Source organism: Rhinoraja longicauda, chromosome 18 (assembly GCF_053455715.1).
Source record: "Rhinoraja longicauda isolate Sanriku21f chromosome 18, sRhiLon1.1, whole genome shotgun sequence".
Classification (NCBI taxonomy): Eukaryota; Metazoa; Chordata; class Chondrichthyes; order Rajiformes; family Arhynchobatidae; genus Rhinoraja; species Rhinoraja longicauda.
In genome coordinates, this window is record NC_135970.1 from 19583734 (window position 1) to 19611409 (window position 27676).

General features: G+C 44.5%; 2 protein-coding genes across 5 annotated transcripts in view; one reads left to right on the top strand and one right to left on the bottom strand.

Annotated features, from left to right (window-relative positions):
- bmal1a (basic helix-loop-helix ARNT like 1a) overlaps positions 1–6150 on the bottom strand; it is a 50214-nt gene extending 44064 nt beyond the window's left edge. Inside the window, exon 1 of one of the 3 annotated variants that reach the window (XM_078415248.1) lies at positions 6101–6150. The gene's annotated coding sequence lies outside the window, so the exon portion shown is untranslated. Of the gene's footprint in view, positions 1–5820; positions 5960–6027; positions 6069–6100 lie in introns of those variants that run through there. The other 2 variants (XM_078415246.1, XM_078415247.1) reach the window with 2 other exon arrangements.
- Positions 6151–6261: 111 nt separating this feature from the next.
- The window catches only part of LOC144602092 (TBC1 domain family member 14), a 73383-nt gene continuing 51968 nt past the window's right edge, over positions 6262–27676 (top strand). The window contains exons 1-6 of one of the 2 annotated variants that reach the window (XM_078414793.1): positions 6273–6389; positions 11862–12088; positions 16170–16636; positions 20976–21063; positions 21556–21663; positions 26690–26882. In XM_078414793.1, coding sequence (XP_078270919.1) covers positions 16521–16636; positions 20976–21063; positions 21556–21663; positions 26690–26882 — 505 coding nt within the window. In that variant the 5' untranslated portion in view covers positions 6273–6389; positions 11862–12088; positions 16170–16520. Of the gene's footprint in view, positions 6390–11861; positions 12089–16169; positions 16637–20975; positions 21064–21555; positions 21664–26689; positions 26883–27676 lie in introns of both variants that reach the window. The other variant, XM_078414792.1, reaches the window with a different exon arrangement.

Here is a 27676-nt window from a genome sequence, read left to right on the forward strand (position 1 = left end):
TTTCTTCCCCAAAAGAAACTCCATCCCCGACTTTTCGCATCTTACTGTCTTTTGGAGATAGAACTGTTTCAGGCCTCTTGCCTGCACCTTCATTGAGACTGTCTCTATCCACCCATGCACATCACTCAACTCCACCTCTGCACCACTGCAGCCAGGACTGTTTCGATCAGAGTTAACTATTTCAATGGGTGCCTGACTGGTATCCTCTGTTCTACCTTCTGTAAACTTCAACTCATTTGAAAATATTTCTCGGTAAATAGCAGAACTTATTAGATCCATAGATCCATATCAGGATCCATAGATTGGCACAGTAAATTAAATATTAAAAAGCTCAGCACCATCATCTTAAATAAGAGCCATGGAGCATCTCAAGTTAGACAAAACTCTGCCTGCATGATACAGGGCACCAAGAACATGATAAACCAGTTACTACCATTTCCCAACCTGTAGAACTCTTCACTTTCTTTAGTGATATCAGAACATCTCAAAGCCCTTTGCAGCTAGTCTTTGGTTAGTCACCTTAAGATGCAGGAAGTGCAGTCATCAATTCTGCCTTACAAGCTTCCACAAACAGCTTTAACAATGCAGGCATGGACAACAGGAAAGTCTCCTTTACAGGAGATGAAGCCTCCATTTCCAACTCACATCTGCAAGATAGCAACCTATAGTGCAGTATTCTCTTGGTACTGCGCTGGAATTGACAACCTAGATAAATGGTCATAAGCCTTTGTAGTGCTGCTTGAAATCTCAATCTTCCAACTCGAAAGTGAGATTTTCACATCATACAGCATGTTTCAAGCAACAATCTAAGTTGGAAGAACTTCCAGATTTGAAAAATATGTATATTTTTAAGCTTGACTTTGCACCTTTTATTCCATCTCTCCAACTGCTGGGAACTAACTGACCCCCACATTCATCGCACAATTTGCTTTTCCAGAGATGTGCATTTCATAAAACCAGTCTGAATATATGATCATAAAATCAGTCCTGAAGAGTCTCGACCAGAAACGTTACCCATTCCTTTTCTCCCGAGATGCTGCCTGTCCCGCTGAGTTACATCAGTATTTTGTGTCTGTCTTCATATCATAAAACCAAATGCTTGAACAAACAATAGCTCAGCAAGGAACAGACATGAATGGCAAAACAGAACATGAAGAGTTGCCAAGACAACAAATGTAAAAGAGAGCTCTCTAATACCACATTTTTCAGTTGAGACTTTCCCCATGGTTTTATCGTTATCACATATTATTGAGTTAGTTAATGGAAGAGAACTTCTTGACCTGAAACGTCACGCATTCCTTCTCTCTAGAGATGCTGCATGTCCAGCTGAGCTACTCATGCATTTGTGTCTATCTTTAGTTAATGGAGGAAACTGCAATGCATTTTGAGGCAAGGTTAGACAGGCTTTACCTGCAACGATGGGAGATTAAAAGTGGTCTTGACAGGGTAGATATGAAAACTACATTTCTTCGTGGGAGAATCTAAAATTGGAGCTCACTGTTTAAAAATGAGGAACAACCCCTTCAAAACATGTGGAGTTTGAGGTTACAATAAGTCATAATATAAATGGCAGGGCAGGCTTGAGGGGCCGAGCATCATATGTACGTTTATATATTGTTGATATTGACTGGAGACATAAGAAACTGCAGATGTTGAAGTCTTGATCAAAACACAAAGTGATGGAGAAACTCAGCAGGTCAGACAACTGATATCAGTCTGAAGAAAGGTCTCAACCCAAGAGGTCATCTGTCCATTCCTTCCAGAGTTTATATAGTCTGTTGGATGGTGGAAGAGGTGATAAGCTGCTACAATTCAGTTGGTTTCTCAGGAAGACAAGCGTCACAGTACTGCCTTTCACAGCCTTCACCATTGAAGGATAGATTAATCACAGCCTTCAGAACCCATGCACTACGCCATCTCAATTCATTTCCATTTTTGCCTGACAATTATTAACTAAAGGGTAAATTTCCCATTGTTTACAATGTCAGAAACAGTAACCAAAATAAATTGTCTCATTCTAGTTGCAACAAAGCAAAGATATTGCCTGATATTTATGTTGCTGCGAGGGGAAGTCTTTATCACTATGGATATATTGTTGTAACATTAGAACCTCTGCAAGCCAAGAATCAGGAAATACAAATAGCCTGTAACGTTTAGAATTTAGTGTTACATTATGATTTATCAATCACAAATATCAATTTGTACTTGGTGTCCTGAGATTTCACTCACATTTCATAAACTTGGCAGCAGGTGTCAGCCTTGGTTCAGAGGAAACCATTCTTCTTCTGGTCATAAGGGTCTGGGTTTAACTCTATACAACCTACTTGAACAATTAAGCCAGGCATGCATAACCAGTACAGTACCAAGGGAGTGCCATTGTTTCACAAACTGTCTATCTAGGGTCCTCTCTGACGAATTTAAATAGTCTCATGGCAGAAATGGGGTCTCTCCTCAGGTCTTTGGTAACATTTATCCCTCCACTAACAGCAGAAAAATAGATCAGATAGTATACCTAGAACTGTCTGAGAGATCCTATTGTGCACAAATCTGCTGCCACTCTTCCTTACAGCTTAGCTGTAAAAATAATTCAAACAAAATTAAATCATGGCGTTCAGAGTTCACATGGTCATGTAATTGCAAATACCCAAATGCTAAGGCAGATGTCAGCAGTGCACCCTGTATGCAATGAGAATTAATTAAAAACAGTTATTCAACTGATTTTCATTGCAAAATGGACATACTACATTCACAAGGGTTTCACCAGGACTGGAGATCTTGAATTACAAGAGATGTTGGATAAGCAGGGGCTTTGTACCTCTGGAGCATAGGAGGCTGAGAGGTGACCTTATCTCACAGTACAGTACAGGGGCAGCACAGTTATAGTGCCAGAGATCCTGGTTCGATCCTGACTCCAGGTGCTGCGTGTACAGAGTTTTACGTTCCCCCTGTGATCGCGTGGGTTTTCTCCGGGTGCTCCAGTTTCCTCCCACATTCCAAAGATATGCAGTGCTGTAGATTAATCGACTTCTATAAATTGTCCCTAGTGTGGTATAGAACTAATGTATGGGTGATCATTGGTCAGTGAGGTCTCGGTGGGCCGAAGTGCCTGTTTCCACGCTGTATCTCTAAACTAAACTAAACTACAGCAAGATGGCAAAAGAATTAAAAGGCAATTGAAGAGAATGCGACACGATATTTACACGGTACACAGAATTAATGAATGGGGAATGGGATTGCTCTTGTAGGTATAAGTGTAGGTTTATTATTATCATATGTACCCAGTTACAGTTAAAAACTTTGTTTTGCATGCTAATCAATCAAGCTAGATAACACTGTACATAAATACAATCAACAATTCAAGTACAATAAGTAGAACGAAGGGGAAGATACAAAATGCAGAATATAATTCTCAACATTAGTTCCAGAGGCAAAGTCCAATGTCAGCAATGAGGTAGGTTGGAGAATCGAATTGTACCCTACCTTGCAGACGGACCACTCAGACGCCTGATAACAGAAGGGGGAAAGCTGTTCCTGAGTCTGCTGCTGCACACTTTCAAGCCTCTGTATCTTCTGCCCAACAGGAGTGGGGAGAAAGGAATGACTGCAGCCTAGGAAAGGTCTTGGATTATGATGCTTTCCCGAGGCAGAATGAAGTGTAGATGGATTCAGCGGTGGGGAATAGTCAGTATGGCAGAATAGCCTTTGGTATAATAAGTGAGCAAGTGCAAATATGGAATTTTAGCATGAAGAACGAAGACCTGGTTCCTCTAGAGTAATAACCACTGAGATTTCATGTTGTGCATAAAACTGGGCAAAAAACATGGACCCCCCCCCCCACCCGTTTATTACCATTCATTGATACACCAGGGCTTATTTACAGAGATTAATTAACCTACCAACCCGCACATGTTTGCAATGCGGAACTGGAGCACCCTGGAGAAACCCACACAATTATAGAGAGAACGTGCAAACTCCACACAGGTAGCGCACAAAAATCAGATTTGAATCAGGTCTCCGGTACTAAGTGCAATGACTCTATTAGCTGCATTACTGTGATACCAACTATTCATAAAATCCAACGTTTTACAAAATTAACATTCATAATCAATTAGACATAAATGACTTTTAAGTGAAATATACCTGCTGCCTAAGCAAGCTACAGAGGGTTGACACTCAAAAGGTCAAAGGCACAATATTTGAAAAATACCATCCAGCAGTATGTTGTTTTAAATTCAGATGTGTCAAATATCATACATATAAGAAAATCACATCTACCCAACCAAGATTCAGATCTGCAACAATAGCAATGTGTGTTTACATGCTTCCTTAAATCTAACATTAAATGTTAGTTTCATCAAAGTAACTATCAACTAGTTAATATTGTAAACACAAAACGATATGAGTACTGGTAGACAAAACTTTGGTCACAATTTAAAATGACATCTCAAGGCAGTAGAAAAGCTTACACAAGGAAGCTTAAAGATTCAACAGCTAAAAGCCTAACAACCAATGGTGGTGTGATAACAATCAAGGATATAAAAAAAGACAGGATCAAGATGTTAAGGGATTACAGACTTCAAAATGTCACACAGGCGCTCTCTCTCTAGAGAGAGGAAGAGGGAGGAAGAGAGAGGGGAGAGAAAGAGAGGGGGAGAGAGATAGATCCAAAGAGAAATATAAAACACAAAAATGAAATATCTGTGATTTGGATAACCACTAAAGCATGCCCATCTATTGTGATGAGAGGGGGCAGGCAGGATGCACTGAGGGAATGGGAAGCGGGCAAAGTCGTCAACCAGCCCCTTGCAGCGGTAGGAATAGAGGTGGTAGGGGATGACAGCCCGATGGTGGGGGTGGTGACAGCCCGATGGGGGGGGGGGGGGAGAGTGACAGCCCGGTGGTGGGGAGTGACATCCCGGTGGTGGGGTGGGGGTGAGTGACAGCCTGGTGGTGGGGGAGTGACAGCCCGGTGGTGGGGGTGGGTGACAGCCCGATGGGGGAGGTGACAGCCCGGTGGTGGGGAGGGGGGGGGTGACAGTCCGGTGGGGGGGGGGGGTGTGACAGTCCGGTGGGGGAGGTGACAGCCCGGTGGTGGGGAGGGGTGACAGTCCGGTGGGGGGGGGGGGTGACAGCCCGGTGGTGGAGAGGGGGGTGACAGCCTGGTGGTGGGGGGGACGGGGACAGCCCAGTGGTTGGGGGTGACAGTCCGGTGGTGGGGGGGGGGTGGACACGGGACAGCCCGGTGGTGGGGGGTGACAGGCTGGGTGGGGGGGGTGACAGGCTGGGTGGGGGGGGGGTGACAGGCTGGGTGGGGGGGTGACAGGCTGGGTGGGGGAGGTGACAGGCTGGGTGGGGGGGGGTGACAGGCTGGGTGGGGGGGGGGTGACAGGCTGGGTGGGGGGGGTGACAGGCTGGGTGGGGGGGGGTGACAGGCTGGGTGGGGAGGGGTGACAGGCTGGGTGGGGAGGGGTGACAGGCTGGGTGGGGGTGGTGACAGGCTGGGTGGGGGGGGGGTGACAGGCTGGGTGGGGGGGGTGACAGGCTGGGTGGGGGGGGGGGTGACAGGCTGGGTGGGGGGGGTGACAGGCTGGGTGGGGGGGGTGACAGGCTGGGTGGGGGGATGACAGGCTGGGTGGGGGAAGGGGGGTGACAGCCCGGTAGTGAGGGGGGGACAGCCCGGTGGTCGGAGCCGCGAGCTGCTGTACCCCTCAGGCTGAGGGCGATCGGCCGCGCTGCCGCTGATCCCCCTCCGCCCGCCCGCCCACGGCTCTTGTCGTGGCGGGTGCTCGCTGTCTTCCTCCCTCCTGCCCGCCGCTGCACCTTGCTCTGTCGCTGTATTTGTCGTTGTCGCTGTTCCGAGCCGTCCGCTTGCCCGTCGCTGCCCCCGTCCTTGGCGCTGCCGTTGGCTGTGCCACCTGTCCGCCCGTTACACTGTCCCTGCCCCTGCCGACTGTCCGCCCGTCACTGTCCCTGCCGCCCGTCACTTGTCCGCCCCTCACTACCCCTGCCGCCCGCCCGTCACTGTACCTGTCGCTGCCGCCTGCCCGCCACCGCGCAGGGTTCCCCTCACCTACTTTCCACTGCTGACGTAACCACTGACCTAGTTCTGCGCGCGGCACGCCCCAGGGCCAATCACGGCCCGCCTTGACCGTCGGCCAATCACCGAACGGCTCGGCCGGACGCGGCGGCCAATCGCAACCCCCACCCCGTCAGAGGCGCACCAATCACAGGTCACCTTCTGCTCCGCCCACCTAGGGGACACCGCCCTCTGACAGGCCGGCGGGCCCGTGACCGAGCAGCGCGGTGGGCGCATGGGCGCTGGTTGCCGTGGCAACGGGCTGCCGTCCCGGCCTCAACGTTTCCGGAGCTGCGGAGCCGGCGCTGGGCGGGTAAGTCAGCCGAGGCGCTCCCCCTCAGCACCGCCCCTCCCACAGCGCGGCGCTCCCTCACTGCCCCTCCCACAGTGCGGCGCTCCCTCAGTGCCCCTCTCACTGTGCGGCGCTCCCTCACTGCCCCCCACAGTGCGGCGCTCCCTCAGTGCCCCTCTCACTGTGCGGCGCTCCCTCACTGCCCCTCCCAGTGCGGCGCTCCCTCAGTACTGCCCCTCCCACAGTGCGGCGCTCCCTCAGTACCGGCCGTCCCACAGTGCGGTGCTCCCTCACTGCCCCTCCCACAGTGCGGCGCTCCCTCACTGCCCCTCCCACAGTGCGGCGCTCCCTCAGTCCTGTTTCTCTGACCCTGGGGCACTACCCCACAAATGGCCAGTTTACATCAGTTTTCACTGTCGGACATGGAATAATCCCGGAAATAGTTGTAATTGATCATTTTAAGCAGTACTGTACAGGAACTCGGGAATATGAGTTACTGAAATCGGTGCTGAGCAAATTGTTGGAACTGTGGGTTTGCATAAGAATAAGGAGTGTGCGTAGTTATCTTTGATCTTCCACCTCAACTTCATTTCCTATGCTTTCTTCAACTTCCTTGATTTCCTTCAGTATTCAGAAATCTCTTTCCATCTCTGTATTTAATGAACTCAATGACTGAGACTCCAAGTGCCCTTTGGAAAAAAAAAAGAAATTTACCATCCTCTGCTAGTCCAAGAATAAGACGGAGACCATTCATTCTTCATCTCAAAGGCTGAATGGTCTCCGTCTTATTCTTGGACTATGACCCCTGCTCAGACTCCTCAGGCACCAGGAACATTCTCATGGCATCCACTTTTTACAGTAACTAATCATTAATGAGAATAATTTAAGTTTCAATATGATCTCTCTTCATTCTTCTAATCTCAAATTAATATAGATCTAGCCTGCTGAACCTACTCGCGTCCCTAACCCCCAAAAAGATCATGAACAGATAAGAAAGTTGCTATTTTGCTACTTACCACTTCAAACACGGTCATAGTCAGATTTGTTCATTTAAGACAATACTTGATGTTTGTGTTTTTTGAAAGAGCCATCCCGCACAATACTGCGGTAAAAAAAGGATGTTTTGGATATCTGATTTTAAGTAGCTTTCAGAATATCATTGTAATTGTAAGTGATGAGAAAATGGAAGTCACTACAACTTGGATTTTCAGAAGGCCTTTCTGTGCGGTACGCGAGGCTGCTAACACGATGAGAGGAGAGGCCATGGCATCACAGGGGAGACACTAGCATAGATAGAAAATTAGTTGAATGGCTGAAGGCAAAGAGTAGAAATAAAGGGACTTCTGGTTGGCTGCGGAGACTAGTGGTGTTCCGCAGGGGTCGGTTGGGTCTGCTACTTTTCACACTGTGTATTAATAATTTGGATTATGGAATTGATGGCTTTGTGGCGAAGTTTGTGGATGATATGAAGATTGGTGGAGGGGCAGGTAGTGTAGAGGAAACGGAGTCTGCAGACGGACTTGGTCAGATTGGGAGAGTGGCAAAGAAGTGGCAGATGAAATACAGCGTAGCAAAGTGTGCTACATGTAGGAATAGAGGTGTAGACTATTTTCTAAATGGGTAAAGGATTCAGAAGTCGGAGGTGCAAAGGGACTTGGCAGGCGCAGGATTCCCAAAAGATTAATTTGCAAGTTGGATTGATAGTAAAGAAGGCAAATGCAATGTTTGCATTCATTTCGAGAGGACTAAAATATGAAAGCAGGGATGTAATGCTGAGGCTTTATAAGGCACTGGTCAGACCAATTTGGCATATTGTGAGCAGTTTTGGGCCCCATTTCTGAGGAAGGATGTACTTGCATTGAAGAGGGTCCAGAGGTGGTTTACGAGAATGATCCTGGGGACGATTCGGTTGATGTACGGTGAGCGTTTGACAGCTCTGGGCCTGCACTTGCTGGACTTTAGAAGGATGAGGGGGGTCCTCATTGAAACTTTCCAAATAATGAAAGGCCTGGATAGAGTGGATGTGGAGAGGATGTTTCCACTAGTGGGAGAGTCTAGACCAGAGGACACAGCCTCAGAATAAAAGGACATACCTTTAGAAAGGAAATAAGGATAAGAGTGTTAATAGTTATGGGGAGAAGGCAAGAGAAGGGGGTTGAGAGGGAAAGATAAATTTGCCAGGAGTAGATTCAATGGGCCGAATGGCCTAATTCTGCTATGACATGCATTTATGAACAAGCAGCAGGTAAAGTGAAGTGAAGTTGACGACATTGAAAAAAATCATTCACGCATTCATTTCCTTCCGCCTAGACTACTGCAACTCCCTATACACTGGGATCAGCCAATCATCCCTGTCCCACCTGCAATTAGTCCAAAACGCCGCAGCCAGACTCCTGACGGGTACCCGTAAAAGGGACCACATCACCCCGATTCTGGCCTCTCTCCACTGGCTCCCAATACGGTACAGAATCAACTTCAAGCTCCTCCTATTCACATACAAAGCCCTAAATGGGCTTGCCACCCCCCCCCCCCCCATATCAAAAATCTTCTAACCCACCACTCTATCTCCAGGTCTCTCAGGTCAGCCGATTTGGGGCTACTCACTATCCCGCAGTCTAGGCTTAAGCTCAGGGGTGACCGCGCTTTTGCGGTTGCAGCTCCTAGAATGTGGAACAGCATCCCTCTCCCCAACAGAACTGCCCCCTCCATCGACTCCTTTAACCTATTTCTACTCCCTAGCGTTTGAGGCCCTCTGAGGGGGCGCTGTGAACTGTTTATGTATGTGCTGTTATGTTTGTGTGCCATTGTATGTTCGTTTCTGAACTTGATGTACAGCACTTTGGTCAACGTGGGTTGATTTTAAATGTGCTATACAAATAAAATCGACTTGACTTGACTTGACTTGACTAGATACATTTAATGGAAGGCTGAGGAAGGACATGATGGAGAAAGAACTGAGGATTACAACAATAAATCTAAATAGAAAAAGATGGAAACTCAAGTGGAGCATAAAAAAATGGTGTGGATAGAGCTTGGGCCAAACGGTCTGTTTCAGTGCCATATATCTTATGCAGACTAGCAATTAAGACTGAATAGGCTGGTGGTCTTCTCTGGGCACAAGACTGGGGGAGGGGGGGAGGTGCGGAATGTATGGGGATCTTTAAGCTTGGTAGAGTTTAAGAGAGTAGAAGCTGTTTATTGTTGTAAACAGTTATAACAGAGCTGTTTAAACTTGTAGAATGGGGCCCAGTAATAAATCTAGTAATGAATATATGGCAAACATCTTTACCCAGAGGATAATATGAGAATGTGATTTTCACAAGTAGTTGAGATGACAAGCAAAGATACATTTAAGGGAAGTTTGTGAAAAGAAAAGACAATTACACTGATGAAGAAGCATGGGGAGAGGCTTTTACGCAGCTTGGAATATTGAGTCAAATTACTTGTTTACAGTGCTATAAATATTTAACACGTTCAGCTGTACGAAGGTGTGAAGCATAACCTGAAAGATTGTTTGAGTGAACATTCATGAGTACAAACATAAACTCCAGAGCTCCTGGAAGTAATCTCAACACAGATTCATTAAGAACTCCATTGACTGGAAGATCTAAACTTATTCAATTGTTTGTCCCCCTCTAATAATACACATGATGATCTTGAAGTAAAAGCATTTGTTAAAGGGGTTTGGGTGCCAAGATTGTGAAGGAAACTATGTGAGTGCTTGTTCTCCTATCGTTCAGGATTGTGTGCCCAGTCTTTGTCCCTAATCCCTGTACACCCATGACTGTGGCCAAGTACAGCATCAACTTGATCTTTAAGTTCACTGATGATACCACCATTTCAGCTGGATCAACATCAACAATGTAATGGACTACTGGAAAGAGATTGGGAACATGTGTCACAGTATAACAACTTTACCCTGAACATCAGAAGATGAAAGAGTTAGTTGTTGACCTAGGGAAGTGGGACACAATACTGTCCTCATCAATGGTGCTGCTGTAGAGATGATTAATAGCTTCAAATGTTTTGCCTTCCAGATCACCAGCAATCTAACCTGGTCCCTTCACACTAATGCTGTGATCAGGGAAGTGCATCAGCGTAATTACTTAGTTATCCAAGAAGGTTCAATGTGTCCATGAGGATTATTTCGAACTTCGGCAGATAGGTTATAGAAAATATTATGACAGAATGCTTCTCAGCTGAAAATAGACACAACAATCTGCAGTAACTCAGCAGGTCAGGCAGCATCTCTGGAGAAAAGAAACGGGTGACGTTTCGGGTCAAAACCTTCTTCAGAAGGGTCTCTCAACCTGGTATGGTAACTGCTCTGTTCCTGATGTGAGCCTGCAGAGAGTGGTGAATATTGCCCACATCATCAGAGGCTCATACTTTCCTGTCCTATAGTCTATCTTCATGGTGCGTTGATGGCTGGAAGTATCACAACAGGTACCTGCGCACTGCCATTCCCTGTTACTGCTTTTACCTTCTGGGAGTAATGTAGGAGCCTAAAATCAAGGACATTCAGAGATAAGAACAGCTTCATCCCCATGGTTACGACTCATGAACCAATCACCTCTTTGATGCTCTGTTCCTGGTGGTGCTACCAGTACCCTTACTCTTAGATAGACACAAAGTGCTGGAATAACTCAATAGGTCAGGCAGCATCTCTGGAGAAAATAGATAGGTGATGTTTTGGGTCTGGACAATTCTTCAGACCTGACCGTACTGCTGAGTTACTCCTGCACTTTGTGTCTATCTTTGGTATAAACCAGCATCTGCAGTTCATTTTTATTATCCTTATACTTAACTCTACCTAATTCAGTTATTGTTATGGCACTTTGGCATGCTTTTTGTACTACTATCTTTGAATCATTCTGCCTTTCTTGCATTCATTCTTGTATTTATTGTGTAATTATTATGTTTATTGTTTACTCCAAGCATCATGCAAACCAGTAATATAATTGCACCCTGGTGAATATGACAATAAACTAATCTGATCTGAATTTAATTATAGTATTTCTGCCATTACTTCCCCGAGATGATCCTGAGTATTGATCTGTTTGCAGGAAAAATTGCTGCCATAGATCAATTTGAACAACATTCTACCTTTTGACTGGGATATTTACAAGCTGAAAATTTGAGTAAAATAATGTCATCTCCCCTTGGCGTTCACTCCCCTTTGCTGATGCCATCTGTGCATGTACCAAAGCTAGCATGCAGCCCACCCGATTCATTGAAATTTAGTCAACCTTGGCTCTGCATTGTAGTCACTGTACATTGAATAGCTTCCTATTCATTCTGAAGATTAGCTTCCCTCCCCTGGGAAGTTTGTTGAAAGTGGAATGTAACCATCTGGCATAAAAGACTGAGGAGATTGTCAAAGCAATGACAGAGCCTTGTTTGAAACAGTATGTTGGTTGTAATGAGGTTGTGCTCCAAGTGTAATTGTCAAAGGAAGAACCCTGTTGGAGCCAAACTTCTCTTTCTTTGCAGATCATGCCTTGACAGAAGATTATGTCCTTTCCCACCCTGGTGTGGAAGTAGGCTAGTTTGTCGTCTTTTGGTATGTGATCGAGTTTTTAAAAAAAGTCGGAATAGAAGGTCTCTATGGCTTTATTATCTGAAGTTTGAAGGATTGGGCTATATGCACAATGAACAAGGTGTGTTGGTTCCAAGTTAGTGTGAGCTGAAGACTCGTACAGCATTCGCTAATTTGACAGGTGAGTTACGGGGAAGACAAACTAACTCATTCTTCATGGTGAATTTCATTTCATGAAAACAGTGCTCCTCTTCCAGTTTGAACCTCCAGAAGAAAGTACAGCCACTCTCATGTCCTTTAAACGGACCACCTCCTGCTTGTGTCCAACATAATGCAGCAATGCCAGCATCAAAGTGTTTGATTTCCTGATCTACAATGGGGAAACACCATGCAAATCTGCCATTAAGTCCATGAGAGTTCTGAAATTTCAGAGGCCAAACTTCAGATGGTGGAGTGGAAGTTACCTGCCTTTTAATGGGGAGTAACCTTTGCACATCAACCTGTTTGACAGGGTAAATTCTCAATCTGGTGGCAAATGTGCTCTACTCAGTTACACACTCAGCTTTTAATTGTTGTTAGGTTCATTATCGCTCAGAAAGAGATAATATGGCCCATCGAGTCTGCAACGTATCTCTGTGTGCAAGAAGGCAGACCCATTTCCTACATCATTCCCTTTGCCCTGCAAAATTTCCTTCCTTAATTATTTATTCAATTAACTACAGAAAGCCATAATTAAATTTGCTTCCACCACTGTAAAGGCACAGTGCCTTGCAGTGCCAGGAACCCAGGTTCGATCCTGACTACGGATGCTGTCTGTGCGGATTTGTAGGTTAATTGGCTTCTGTAAATTGGCCCTAATGTGTTGGACAGAACTAGTGTATGGGGGATCGCTGATCGGTTGAAGGGCCTGTTTCTACGCTGTATTTCTAAATTAAACTAAAAAACCTTTGGTGTGGGGAATTATAAATCAGAATTACGTGCTGCAAAAAAAACATGCCATCCTTGCTTCTTTTGTCAAACACCTTCAATCTGTATCCTCTACATGACCCTTCTATCAATTGAAATAGTTCTCTTTTTTCACACTTTGATGATTTTAAACACTTCCATCAAACCACATCTTAATCTTCTCTGCTCCAAGGCCAATGATGCAACTTCTCCAGTCTATCTGCAGAAATGCTGCATCTCAAAACTTAACCTGTCTTTTTCAAAGATAGTATTGTATGAGAATTAATAATCTTTTAGTGCAAAATGTACACTATATATGCATCAATTCACTATCTGAAGAGAGGGAAGATAATTTCTCATTCCATTATTTTGTACATTATTAACATTAAACAATCACAACATATAGACTCTTCACATCAAAAACCATACTACCTGTACATAAAGATCATTGACACTGCTCGTATATGAATGGGAGTTCCTCTAATGATGTGGGCACATTTAATTGTTTTAGTTTAGAGATACAACGAGGAAACAGGCTCTTCAGATCACCGAGTCCACACCAACCAGCGACACTAACACTATCCTACTCACTAACACTATCCTACTCACACTAGGGGCAATTTACATTTGTACCAAGCCAATACTAATTAACCTGCACACCTGTACATCTTTGGAATGTGGGAGGAAACCGAAGATCGGAGAAAACATACAGACAAGCACCCGTAGTCAGATCGAACCCAGCTCTGACGCTGTAAGTGCTGAAAGGCAACAACTCTACCAATTACCTTCATCAAGTACTTCATTCATCAATCACCAACCACTAACTGGTGATTCATGCATTTCTATCTAGACTTGACTGTTCTATGATTCTTCTAGCCAGCATCTCTTATTCTGGTGTCATTAAGTTTGTGATCGTTTGAATACTGCCACCCATGTTCAAACTTGCTCCAGATTCTGTTCACTCATCACTCCTGTGCTTGTTGATCTTCATTACTTCCAGTTGAACAATAAAATTCAAAATATGTGCATCTGCTTTCAAATCCATCCATGGTCTTGCACCTTCCTATCTCTATAATCCTTCCAGTTTTATAGCACTGAGATGTCTAGACTCCTACAGTTGAATTTCCCCAATTTTAATCACTTTCACATGTCTTCAGTAACCAAATCCCAAGCTCTGCAAGTCCGTCTGTTTGCTACACAGCTCCAGGAATTTGGGTTCGATCCCGACTGTGGGGTTTGCACATTCTTGCTGTGACTGCAAGTATTTCCTCCTGGTACATCAGGACGGTGGGTCCTTGATGGCGATATGGGAGAGAATAGGCTAGTGAAAAATGAATAGGAGAATGGAACTGAGGGAATGCTCAGAACTGGCATAGAAGCAATGGGCTGAATTACCTCATTGTGAGAAATTAAGAAAATGCTTAAAATCCACATCTGACTGGATTATCTTCTCTTATATCATACTGTGGACATACAAGAAACTGCAGATGTTGGAATCTTGAGCAAAACACAAAGTGTTGGAGTAACTGCGGGTCAGGCAGCATTTATGGAGGAAATAGACGAAAAACATTTCGCTTCCATACCCTTCTTCAGACTGGATCTGTGTTGGAATGCTTTACTATATTAAAGGTGCTATTTGAATACAAGTTGTTGGTGGTCATTAATCTTGTGAGATCATGTGTGTAAAGTCTGGATCAGATTAATTCATTGAGCACATAGTGTTTTACCTTGCCCTAAGAAATGTGACAGATTGTTGCTTAAATAAAAGCTTTTGTATTTTTCTCCATTTGCAATTATTCCCAACTATATATTTTAAAAATATGTAAGTAAATACAAAATGGGTTAGTGTCAATTACTGCAAAATGTCTTTTATTTCTTTATGAACTAAATTAAATCTTTTTCCATGACTTTTATTTAGTCATTATCTGAAGAAGGATTATATATTCTCTAAATCAATGAAGAGAAATGTTTTACAGAATTGATTTGTACAATGAATAGAATATCCATTCCCTCAATTACCAACTGAATGCATTAAATTTAGCCTGCTCTTCAACACGTTGCTAAGCTACGTCTCTCTCTTGCAACCTCAGAATATGGAAACTGAGAGTTCTCCATGTCATACATAAGCCCAATGTGACTGTATATTACCATAGTCTCAAAAGAAAGAAGTGTTCGGGGTTGACACAAGTTGAAATTTCTTCACTAGATTATAGTGAATTTTTGGAATTCTGTATCCTAGAGGATCTTAGAAATTCAATTAATGATAGCATTCAAAACACAAATTGATATGACTGGATATTAGAGAAGGGATGCATGAAAATAGAGTCATAGAGCTGTACAGCATGGAAACAGGCTCTTTGGCCCAACTTGTCCATGCCAATCAAATCGGCATATTGGGCGTGTTCCATTTGGCTGCATTTGGCTCATCGTCCGCTAAATCCTTCCTATTCATCTTTGTCCAAATGTCTTTTAAAAATCATTTTAAAGAGTAAAAACAAACATTGTTGCTAGAATTCCCTGATTGCACAGTGGGGGCACTGTCACCACTCAGAGCTGTGCACTCACGAAGCAACTCTGACATTTCTGCAAGGTGCCAAGTGATGGGTCACTGATCCACCCAAAGGACAACTCTTGAAAAATAGTTGAAATGTCAACTGGTGACTTACACTGCAGGTAGCCACAGCTGCACTGCCCCTGAATGCAAGTGTAGGAAAATAACTGCAGATGCTGGTTCAAATCGAAGGTAGATACAAAATGCCGGAGTAACTCAGTGGGTCAGGCAGCATCTCAGGAGAGAATGGGTTACGTTTCAGGTCGAGACGGTCTCCATTCGCGGTCTCCAACGTCACCCATTCCTTCTCTCCCGAGATGCTGCCTGACCCGCTGAGTTACTCCAACATTTTGTGTCTACCTGCCCCTGAGTGGAGCTACCCAGCTAAAATTAAATGCAACACTTAACCAGATATACAAGCAGGAAGAACAGCCCTATTATGAACGTCCTTCCAACTGTAGCTAAATCATACGCCATTGCTGGGCAAGCTGTATTTCATGAACCACAGTTAAACTTTTAAGCCATAAAATATTATTTTATTTTTAGATATTGTAACTATTTACTTCAAAACCTAAAATGTAAGAAAATTAAGGCTGATGTTATTTTACGATTGTGATGTCACGACAGTGAAACTATTATTTTACATTAATTGATTATTATCGAGATTTCTTCCCCTTACATAGTATTTAAACAATGTCTACTGATACTTAGTGGTGTTTGTAATTCAGAGTGCGTGCATGGCTTTGTTGACTTTTCTGATCAACAGGAACACCCACCTAGTTGTCGGTCTCTGGAGGGATCCACGACGAGAAATTGGAGATCACTGCAGGAACATCAATACGAAAAACTTCGGATAAAAGGGGCTAACACTTCCAAAAGTTTTCCCCAATGCAGAGTTGAAGGCCTGTGCGACCTCTGATTGGTGCAGACGTCGCCCAATCGACAGACGCGAGAGTAGCCATTGGTCGGGGCCCGGCTTGACAATCGCGCGTCCCATCCAATCGGTGGGGAGCGGGGCATCTGCGGCGCTGGATTCGAATTTGCCTTTGATTGGCGGTTCAGTGAAGTTTTGCCGTTGCTGCGGCTGGAGTCTTACAAACACAGTCGCCAACAGAACATGAATTGCTGCCCGTCCGAGAAGCAATGTGTGCTTGGCTTCGATGAGTTCGGGTTCGCCGTGTTCCGGAGACATTGTGACAGGTGGAAGCAACAACATCGCAGCCATGAATACAGGCAAGTGACCAGCTGTCAATAGTGACCACAATCAATAGGGCAAAATGAAACCTACACAATACTCAATAAACCAGGCCAACCCTGCTCAGAGAACTTGTCAATAGAGCAAGGCGGCCCAACAAAACAGACGGTCAATTAGGCAAAGAAAATAAAATTACACCGTTAGTAAACTAGAGAAAATGTGCTCAGCAAACCAGACCATCGATAAACTGAACCAAAACATCAAAAGACAAATTCATCAATACACCAGAGAAAGTCCACTCAACAAGTCAGACTATTAATAAACCAGATCGGAACCATTCGCCTAGCCAGACCATCAATAAAACAGGCCATTAATTGACCAGAGAAAATTCATTAAACAAGTCATGCTATTGATATATCAAATCAAAACCACTGAATAAACCACATTAGTAAACCAGAAACAAACCAACAACAAAAAAATACTATCAATGAATAAAATTTGAAGTGCTCAGTGGGTCAGGCAGCATTTCTGGTTGTGACCCTTCTTCAGACTGATTGTAAGGGGGGAGAAAGCAGGAATAGTGGTGGGAACGGTACAAGGCCTATCAAATGATTGGCAAATGGGTGGACAAGGCTAGAGATGAAAAGGAGACAAGACGAAATACTATAAACGAACAAGACTAATTGACTCAATAAGGTACTTTCAATGAACAAGACCAAACCCAAGGTATCATAAAATGCTGGAGTAACTCAGCAGGTCAGGCAGCATCTAGGATATCCAACAAATCATCCTCCGACATTTCCGTCACCTCCAACGGGACCCCACTACTGGCCACATCTTCCCATCTCCTCCCCTTTCTGCATTCCGCAGAGACCGTTCCCTCCGTAACTCCCTGGTCCACTCGTCCCTTCCTACCCAAACCACCCCTCCCCGGGCACTTTCCCCTGCAACCGCAGGAGGTGCAACACCTGTCCCTTTATCTCCCCCCTCAACTCCATCCAAGGACCCAAACAGTCTTTCCAGGTGAGACAGAGGTTCACCTGCACCTCCTGCAACCTCATCTATTGTATCCGCTGCTCTAGATGTCAACTTCTCTACATTGGCGAGACCAAATGCAGGCTCGGCGATCGTTTCGCTCAACACCTTCGCCCAGTCCGCCTTAACCAACCTGATCTCCCGGTGGCTGAGCACTTCAACTCCCCCTCCCACTCCCAGTCTGACCTTTCTGTCATGGGTCTCCTCCAGTGCCATAGTGAGGCCCACCGGAAATTGGAGGAACAGCACCTCATATTTTGCTTGGGCAGCTTGCAGCCCAGCGGTATGAACATTAACTTCTCCAACTTTAGATAGTTCCTCTGTCCCTCTCCCCCCCCAGTTCTCCCACTGTCTTCCTGTCTCCACCTATATCCTTTCTTTGTCCTGCCCCCCTGACATCAGTCTGAAGAAGGGTCTCGACCCGAAACGTCACCCATTCCCTCTCTCCTAGATGCTGCCTGACCTGTTGAGTTACTCCAGCATTTTGTGATACCTTCGATTTGTACCAGCATCTGCAGTTATTTTCTTACAAGACCAACCCCAATCAATACACCACCATCAATAGGGCAAAAGAAAACCTGCATAATATTCAAAAGTTAACTAATTTTTAAAAAACAGCCACAATGCATCAGATCAAATCAACTGAATAAGCTTCACTGTCCAGACACCAGAGTGAACATATTCAACAAAAGCATTGCAAGTCTTCTTAGGTAGTCCCTCCGGTCTTAGAATGCTTTATTTTGCTTCAGTTCTGTTTGCTTTTTTGGGGTGAGCGATGAGGTTAATGTGGGACACACGTGCTCTGCAACTAGTTGGGTAGGCAAGAAGCAGGTTGGGTAGCTTGAAAGTTCTGCCATTCACATTGAGCTCCTGCATGCTCCTGATGAGTTTTTTATAATGCTGTATAGCACAGAAATAGGCCCTTCAGCCCAACTCATCCATGTTGACCTTGACGTCTATCTACTCCATTCCCATTTGCCTTCATTAAGCCTGAACACTACTTTCCCATCCAAATACTTGTCCAAATGCCTTTTAAACATTATTATACTGAATGCGCCTTCTCCATTTTTACTGGCCATCATTTCAAAATGGTTTTGAAAATGCCCTCAGTCCACCTCGGCCATTATAGAGCATGAAGAAGCATACAAATGTGACAGTGGCATAGTTAGAAGAGTTGATACCTCACAGGTCCAGTGGCCTAGGTTGGATCCTGACTTCCAGTGCTGACTGTGTGGAGTTTGCACATTCACCCTGTGACCGCATGAGTTAATTATCCATGGAAATTGTCCCTGGGGTGTGGGTGAGTAATAGAATCCCTCTGTACATCAATGCTGTTCAGGTTTTGCCATTAATTGTATATTTTCCCTTACATTCAATCTCCTGAAGTGCAATCTCACACCTGCTTGGATCCATCTGCCATTTCGCCACCCATTTCTGTAGCCGATCTATATACTTCTGTATACTTTGACAGTGTTGCTCGCAGTTTGTAAATCTAATAATCTTGGAGTCATCTGCAAACTCACTAACTAACCCATCTGTTTTTACATCCAAAAAGAGTAACTCAACGGATTAGGCAGCATCTCTGGAGAATATGGTTAGGCGGTTTCAAGTCGGGATCTTTGCGGCCACATTCTGCTCTATCTCCATTTATAAATTTGCAGATGATACCACCATAGTGGGCACGATCTCAAATAATGACAAAACAGAGTACAGAAAGGAGATAGAGAGCTTGATAACATGGTGTCAAGATAGTAACCACTCCCTTAATGTCAACAAGATGAAGGGGCTAGTTATTGTGTTCATGAAAAGGGGTGTACACTCACCAATCGGCATCATTGGTGATAAGTGGAGATCAAAAGTCAATAGTGCTTTATTTGTCACAAATGCAACATCACAGTAAAATGACGTTTGCACATATTACACATGCGGGCGCCGCCATTATTGGCGCATTATTCAAAGTCCGGTCGGTTCGCTCGCTCGAAGTACCGGAGCAGTTCCTGCGAACTGACGTCCCTCTCCTCCTGTCGCCCTGCCATCTTTGTGTCCCAGGGGTGCCTTCTGCAGCCTACCTGAAGGCGCTGGAGACATTACCCCGGTTCACCCTCCTACTAGTCCTTGCTCCTCACGTCTGACCTCTCCAGCTCCTGGTTACGCTATCAGCCGAGCCTTTGGGCGGGTTCCCGATCCCGTCGACCGCCGAGCCTTCGGACGAGGTCCTGCTAACTGTAAGCCTTCAGCGAGGTCCCGCCTACCGCGAGGCTTCAGGCGGATTCTGTTGAGCCTTTAGACAGGTTCCCGATCCCACCGGAGACTGGCGGGCAAACCGGTCCTCCGAGCGGGTCCTCCGGGCGGGTCCTCCGAGGTCAGTCCATGGCGGACTAGTTGGGCTAACTTGCCTGGAGTGTCCCAACCTACACTGGATGGGATGGGACGGGATGAGATGTTCGAGAGCTGGAAGTTCCTGGGTGTAAATATCACAAACAATTTGACCTGGAACAACTACATTGAAGCTACGCCCAAGAAAGTACACCGGTGTCTCTACTTTCTCAGAGATGAAGGAAGCTCGGCATGTCTCCAACCATTCTTACCAACTTCTGCAGGTGCACAATAGAAAGCATCCTGTCGGGACTTAGTATGGCGATAGCACTACCCAAGGCTGTAAGAAGTTGCAGAGGGTTGTGGATGTTTCACACAACCCCATTGACTCCATCTCCATTCATGTTGCCTCAGGAAAGCGGCAACGCAATCAAGGATCACTAACCTCCCTCTTCAACCCTCTCCCGTCAGGAAGAACATACAAAAGCTCAAAATCCCGCAACACCAGATTCAGGACCAGCTTCTTCCATGATGTTATGGGACTTCTGAATGAACCTCTCATATGCTGAGGGTTTAGTCATAATCTCCAAACCTAGCTCATTGTGGTCCTTGCACTTTTGTTATCTACATTTTCTCTGTAACTGTAATGCTACAATGATGTAGCACGATATTCTGCACTCTGGTATTTTTCTCTTTGCACTACCTGTTGTGCTTGAGTATGACCTGATTGCCCTCATGATGAGTATGATTTGAATGGAACCAAACACAGGTTTTCACTGTATCCTGCTACTTGTGACAATAATAAAGTCCAGATTTTTGCACACATGATCTCACAAGATTAGCTGGTTGTTCATCACATTGCTGTCTTTAGGAGTTGGCTGCTTGCAAAGTTTCTTAAATTACATTTTAAATGTGCCTAATTGTTTGTAAATTGCTTTGGGATATACTGAGTTTGTGAAAGGCTCTACTGAATTCTGTTCTTATTTTCTGTTTTAACATATTTGACATTGGTATCATTATTCTCAGTTACCCAAGTGTCAGCACTTTCAAGATAGAATTATGGCAGGAGATGCTCAGAAACTGGAATGAGAACGGTGGATCCTGCACAAACAAGGTAACTAGAATTTCATGGTGCTATGAAAAAACATTGAGTGTCTGTGGAATAAAAGGATGTGCTTGCCTTATGCAAAATGGTTTCTTTCCTCCTGATTCTGATCCTGTTGTCAGAGTCTATGTGGTCCGTGATGCTGCTGTAAGCAAGTTTTTCTGTGTACCTGTACTTCACTGTACATGTGCATATGGCAATAAACATGACTGGACCTAAAAGGAAAGACAGTGGATTGCACCAGATTCCTGGCATAAAAGAGGGGAAAGATGGGGTTTGCGCCAAATTCTCGGCACAGTTAGGTGCAATTACAAAAGGGTCTGAAGAAAGGTCCCGGCCCAAAATGTCACCCACCCTTTTTCTACAGAGATGCATACCTGCAAATGTTCAGATGAGCTTTGTAATGAGTCACCACCCTGTGGGTATTGCTAAGTAGAATGCCAGTGCATGGCATTCAGAGGATATATTTACATATATTTTTCATTGCAAAACGTTTTTCAGATACATAGCTTCTTAGAATCGGGAGTTCCCACTGCACTACGTGGCCAACTGTGGAAATGCCTTTTGGGCAGTGAGCGAGTGAAAGAGAGAAGCATTCACACCTACCAGGTAAGGAAAATCTATTTTTGACCTGAATCACCTTTATTTTAAAGTTTTTAGAATATACCAGTAATATTCTGTTAATCTGAACACTAAGGCAGAGATTATGTTAAAGAAGAAGATAGACTTGAATCAATATTCATGATTCATAATGTCGCAATGCAACCAAAGACGTACTTTGAAACATAATCTATGTAATATTGCTAACACAACAGTGACTTCTTACACAGTAAAATTCCTATAAAGAATAACAATAATAGCCAATTATTATTTTCATGTTATTGTTTGAGGAATAATTACTGTCCAGGATACCTGAGGTTGATGCCTCTGAAAGACGCAAAATGCATTGTGACTGTGAACAATAACTAGTGGCTGCATAATTAATCTCGAGAAAACAGAGCAGTTCGTCATGCTAATCAGATAGAAGCCAATAATAACATTCAAATTATAGTAACTTGGCTTCGAGCAATCACCTTTATTTTATTTTTATGACTTGCTACGTCAGAAATTTCAAATGTAGAGAGGAGAAATCACAGGCATTTGGTATGGGTAAGCTGCTCTGGGAGAGACCACATGGGATCTAGGGAGAGCTTGCTGACAGGATAGAGAATTGGCTTCATGGAAAGAAGCAGAGGGTGATAGTGGACAACTGTTTTTCGCTATGGAGGCCTGTGACTAGTCGTATGCCTCAAGGATGGGTGCTGGCCCCATTGCTGGTTGTGGTTTATATCAACAATTGGGATGAGAATGAACAAGGCATTATTGGCTTGGCAAGGCATTATTACCATTATTGGTAAGTTTAAAGATGACACGAAAGTGATTGGTATTGTAGAAAGTGAAGATGGTTATCACAAATTACCACAGATCTTGATCATCTGGGCATTTGGGCTGAGGAATTGTCAATGGAGTTTAATACAGATAAGTGCGAGTTATTGCATTTTAGGAAGCCAAACAAAGGCAGGACCTTCACAGTGAAATGGTGGGGCCCCGGGGAGCGTTGTAGAACAGAGGGATCTAGGAGTGTGGGTACATGTCAGGAACTGCATTTTCCAGATCACAGCAACTTGGTTATTTCTCCTCTGATCCATTTGACAGTTTTAATTCTGCTCTCTAGTCATTGGTCCACCTTGTAATGAAAGCATCTCGCCCAGTTCATGGTCAAAATTTATCACATTGTATCTCAGGATTGCTCCCCATGCCATGGGCTAGCGAGGCAGGAAATAGGAAGATTGTACAGTTAGATGTGTGGCTAAGAAGATGGTGCAGGAGTGAGGGCTTCGGGTAAATAGGTCATTGAGTTCTCTTCCAAGGCAGGTGGGATCAATACAAGTGATGGGTTGCATCTGAACTGGGGGGGAACCAATATCCTGGTGAGGTGATTTGCTACCACGACTTGGTAGGGTTTTAGCTAGTCAGGCAACATGGGGTGGAGTTGTACCCAAAGCAGTAGTGTTGCATGTGTTAAAGCCGAGGCAAATATCAATGTTAAAATGAGCAAAGGGGAGCTAGTTCAGTAGACAGGACAGATAGGGTACAAGGAAGGTCTAATAGACTAATCTACATTTATTTTAATGCAAGAGGCCTGACAGGTAAGGCAGAAGAGCTCAGGGCATGGATTGGCATATACTGACTGGATTATTATAGAAATAAGGGAGGGACAAGACTGGCAGTTCAATGTTCTGGGGTACAGATACTACAGGCATTATAAAGAAGTATGTAAGAGACGAGGGGAAGTTGCATTTTTAATCAAGTAGAAACATCATGGCAGGACTTAGGCAGGATATTTCCGGTGGATCATCCAGTGAGTATATGTATGTGGAAGTTGGAATTAAGATGTACAACATATAAAAGATACTTACACTAGTACATGGATAGGAAAGATTTGGAGGGATATGGGCCAGATGCAGACAAATGGAACTAGCTCAGTTAAGCAACTTGATTGACATGGACAGGTAGGAGGAAGAGCCTGCTTCTGTGCTGTATTGCAGGTTAGGCAGTGTTTTTATGGAGAGGAGAAACGTAATTAACTTTTCATATCAGTGATCCTTTCTAAAATCAAAACTAGGAAATGATAGAGATAATTTAACTTTGCAGATTCTGAAAAAAAGGTGAAATATCACCTCCGTAGTCACTGCTCAACCTATTGAGTATTTTCAAAGATCTTGTTTCATTTCAGATCTGCAAGGTTTTGAATTTTAACAGCAATTGTTATACTGTCTTAGAGAGAATAATGAGAAAATTGAGATGACTTCACTGGACAGTTAGTTGATCAAATTGGGGCATCGATTTACTGTAATAGAGCATCTATTGTGTCAGTGAGCTGTGTCCTGGGCTGTGGTTGAGAACATTGCCGTTGTTGTTTAGTGATAAACAAGGCCAATTCATTCAGAAAACACAACACTATTTAAAGAGCAGAGGCTACAGCATTTTCTCCCAATTAATACAGGGTAATTTCTCCTGAAAAATAAACTGAATAATTGAAAGTCATGCATGAGTTATGAACGTAAAAGTAATTAGTAAATAGTGAAGATGGTTATCAAAATTGCAACAGGATCTTGATCAGTTGGGCAGCTGGGCTGAGGAATGGTTTATGGAATTTAATACAGAGAAATGTGAGATGTTGCCTTTTGGGAAATCTAGCATGGCCAAGACCTGCACAATGAATTGTAGGGCTCTGGGGAATATTGTAGAGCAGAGGGATCTGTGAGTGCAGGTACATAGTTCCTTGGAAGTGACATCACAGGTAGATAGGCTGATCAAAAAGGCTTTTGGCACATTGGCCTTGCATATGACCTAGAAGTTGGGAGGTCGTTGCAGTTGTATAAGACATTGGTGAAGCCACATTTATAGTATTGTGTTTGGTTTTGGGCACCATGTTATAGCAAAAATGTTGTCAAGCTGGAAAGGGTATAGAGAAGATTTACGAGGAGGTTGCCAGGACTCAAGGGCCTGAGCTATAGGAAGAGGTTGAGCAGGTTAGGACTATATTCCTTGGAGCACAGGAGGACGAGGGATGATTTCATAGTGGTGTACAAAATCACGAGAGGAATAGATCAGGTCAATGAACAGAATCTCTTGCCCAGTGTTGGGGAATCGAGATCCAGAGGGCATAGGTTTAAGGTGAGGGGGGAAAGATTTATTAGGAACCTGAGGGATACCATTTTTACACAAAGGGTTGTGGTGTATGGGATGAGCTGCCGGAAGAGGTAGTTGAGGCACGTACTATTGCAACGTTTAAGAAAAACATTGACAGCTACAAGGATAGGATAGGTTCAGAGGGAAATGAACCAAACGCAGGCAAGTGGAACCAGCATTGATGGGACACGTTGGTCGTTGTGGACTCGTTGGGCCGAAGGGCCTGTTTCGACACTGTATGACTCTGACTCTATAAGGAATTAACGATGAGAATTATGTCTCCGTTCTGGTTTCAAACTGCGTTGTCACTTCCTCCTGACTCTCTTCACATCTCTCATCAACACTACTCTCCCCGCCTCCACCCCCCCCCCCCCCCCCCCCTTCCCAAATTTGGCCTGGACCAACCACATTGAATCTACGGCCAAGAAAGTACTCCAACGGCTCCACTTCCTCAGAAGACAAAGGAAATTCAGCATGTACCCAATGATTCTTGCCATTTTCTACAGAAAGTACCACAGCCTGGAATGGTAACTGCTCTGCCAAGACCATAAAAAAAATCTGAGTTGTGAACGCAGCCCTGACCATCACATAAACCAGCCTCCATACTGTTGACTTTATCTCCACTTCATGCAGCTTCACAAAATCAGTCAACATCACTCACACCCAAATCATTCTCTCCCCTCCCCTCCCCTGTTGGGCAGAAGATACAGAAGCCTGAAGGCATGTACCGCCAGATTCAGAAAAGCTACTTTCCAGATTTTTAATCAAACTTTCATATGCTAGGAAGGAATTCTCAATTTACCAATGTACCCCCAAAAAACTGTGTCCAGAAGCTGGATATCTTCTGGTGTGTGTGACCCAAAGCTTTTCCAACATCAACCAGAACACAAGCCAAGGATGAGATGAAGCTTGACACCATTATAGACAAAGCAGGCAATTTGACTGATACTCCACCGATCACAACAAACATTTTTTCCCTCCACCACTGCACAGTGGCTGCCGCTTGGACAACCTCCAAAATGCACTAAAGTTATTCGCCTAGTCTACTCTAGCAGCATCTTATAAATCCATGACCTCTAACAACAAGAAGGAAATGGCTACAGGTGTATGGGAACATCACCACTTGTTGATTCCCCTCTAAGTCACACATCATCCTGACTTACCTGTGATGTATCATCGGTTGTTCTTCATCACTTGGTCAAAATCCTGGAACTCCCTTCCCACAATTTTGGGAGCACCTTCTCCAGAAGGAGTTTTCAAGGGATGGACAATAAATGCTGGTCTTGCCAGTTTAGTTTAGTTTAGAAATACAGTGCAGAAACAGGCCCTTCGGCCCACCGATTCTGCACCGACCAGCGATCCCAGCACATTAACAGCATCCTTCACACACTAGGGACAATTTACATTTTTTACCAAGCCAATTAACCTACAAACCTGTACGTCTTTGGAGTTTGGAAGGAAACCAAAGATCTCGGAGAAAACCCACGCGGACACGGGGAGAACGTACAAACTCCATACAGACAGCACCCATAGTCGGGATCGAACCCAGGTCTCAGGTGCTGCAAGCGCTGTAAGGCAGCAACTCTACCTCTCTGCCACCGTGCCGCCCTGTGACATCTACATGGTGAAAACTGAGCTAAAAAAAAGAAATTTAACATCCTAAAGTAATTGATGGAAGAATTAGTGAGGTTTTGAGAATTTCTTTCATCCAGTGGTTGGTGGAGATCTGATTTTGCCCCAGCATTTAACATGTCAAGCAAGTGTGGGTGGTTGGATTAAACTGGACTGCACGTTAGGGTCAATTGCAATGGGCCACAAGGCCCTCTGTGTTATAAATTTAATTGATTCCATGACTAATGGAACAAACTGGTTATCTTAACACTACCAACATTTCTCCCAGGATTACGTGCAGGAGCTCCGCAGCCAGCTATCCACACTTGGTGTGAATGAATACGGAGTGCAGATGGCCATATCCACACTGGACGGTGCAGACAAGGTGAGGGCAGGAGTGGCAGGTGGAACCAGGAATCTTCCGCCTGCTCGAGAGCCAGAAGTCAAGATTGAAACCTTGAGGCAGATCGTATTGGACGTAGGTGAGATGATGAATTGTGCGGAAGTGATAGCCTTGTTAATTGGGTAACAAAGCTCAAGGGATGCGTGGATAGAGAGTTGCACAGCTGAGTGCTTGGTAAAGTAGAGCTGAGCCAATGGTGATGGGTGGGCCACGAATATGAATGAAGAGGTGGATTAAGGAGGTTTGGGATAGTTGATAGCTTGCATTAGAAAGTTATGTGACATCTTTCTTTGGTTATTTACCAATTCGAGATAGTTATTTCAATTGTACAGGGTGTTAGTAAGGCCACACCTGGAGTACTGCACTGTTTCGGTCTGCTTCCCAAAGGATAGAGTAGCATTAGGGGCAGCACTGTGGTGCAGTGGTAGAGATGCTGTCTTACAGCGCCTGAGACCCAGGTTTGATCCTGACTACGGGTGCTGTCTACGGAGTTTCTACGTTCTCTCTGTGATTGCGTGGTTTTTCTCTGGGTGCTCTTATTTCCCCCACAATCCAAAGACGTACTGGTTGGTAGGTGAAATGGCCGTAAATTGTAAATTGTTCTTAGTGTGTAGGATAGTGTTAGTGTACGGGGTGATCGCTGGTCAGTGTGGACTTGGTGGGCCACAGGGCCTGTTTCCACACTGTATCTCTAAGTCTAAAGTCATTGGAGGCAGTCTAAAGGAAATACACCAAGCTAATAGATGGGATCAAGGGATTTCCCTGTCAAGAAAGAGGAAACAATTTGGATGTGAATTATTTGTATTTAAAAAGAACGAGAGGTTATCTTAAAGGATCTTAACAGCGGGAGAGAAGCTTCAACTAGTGGGAGAG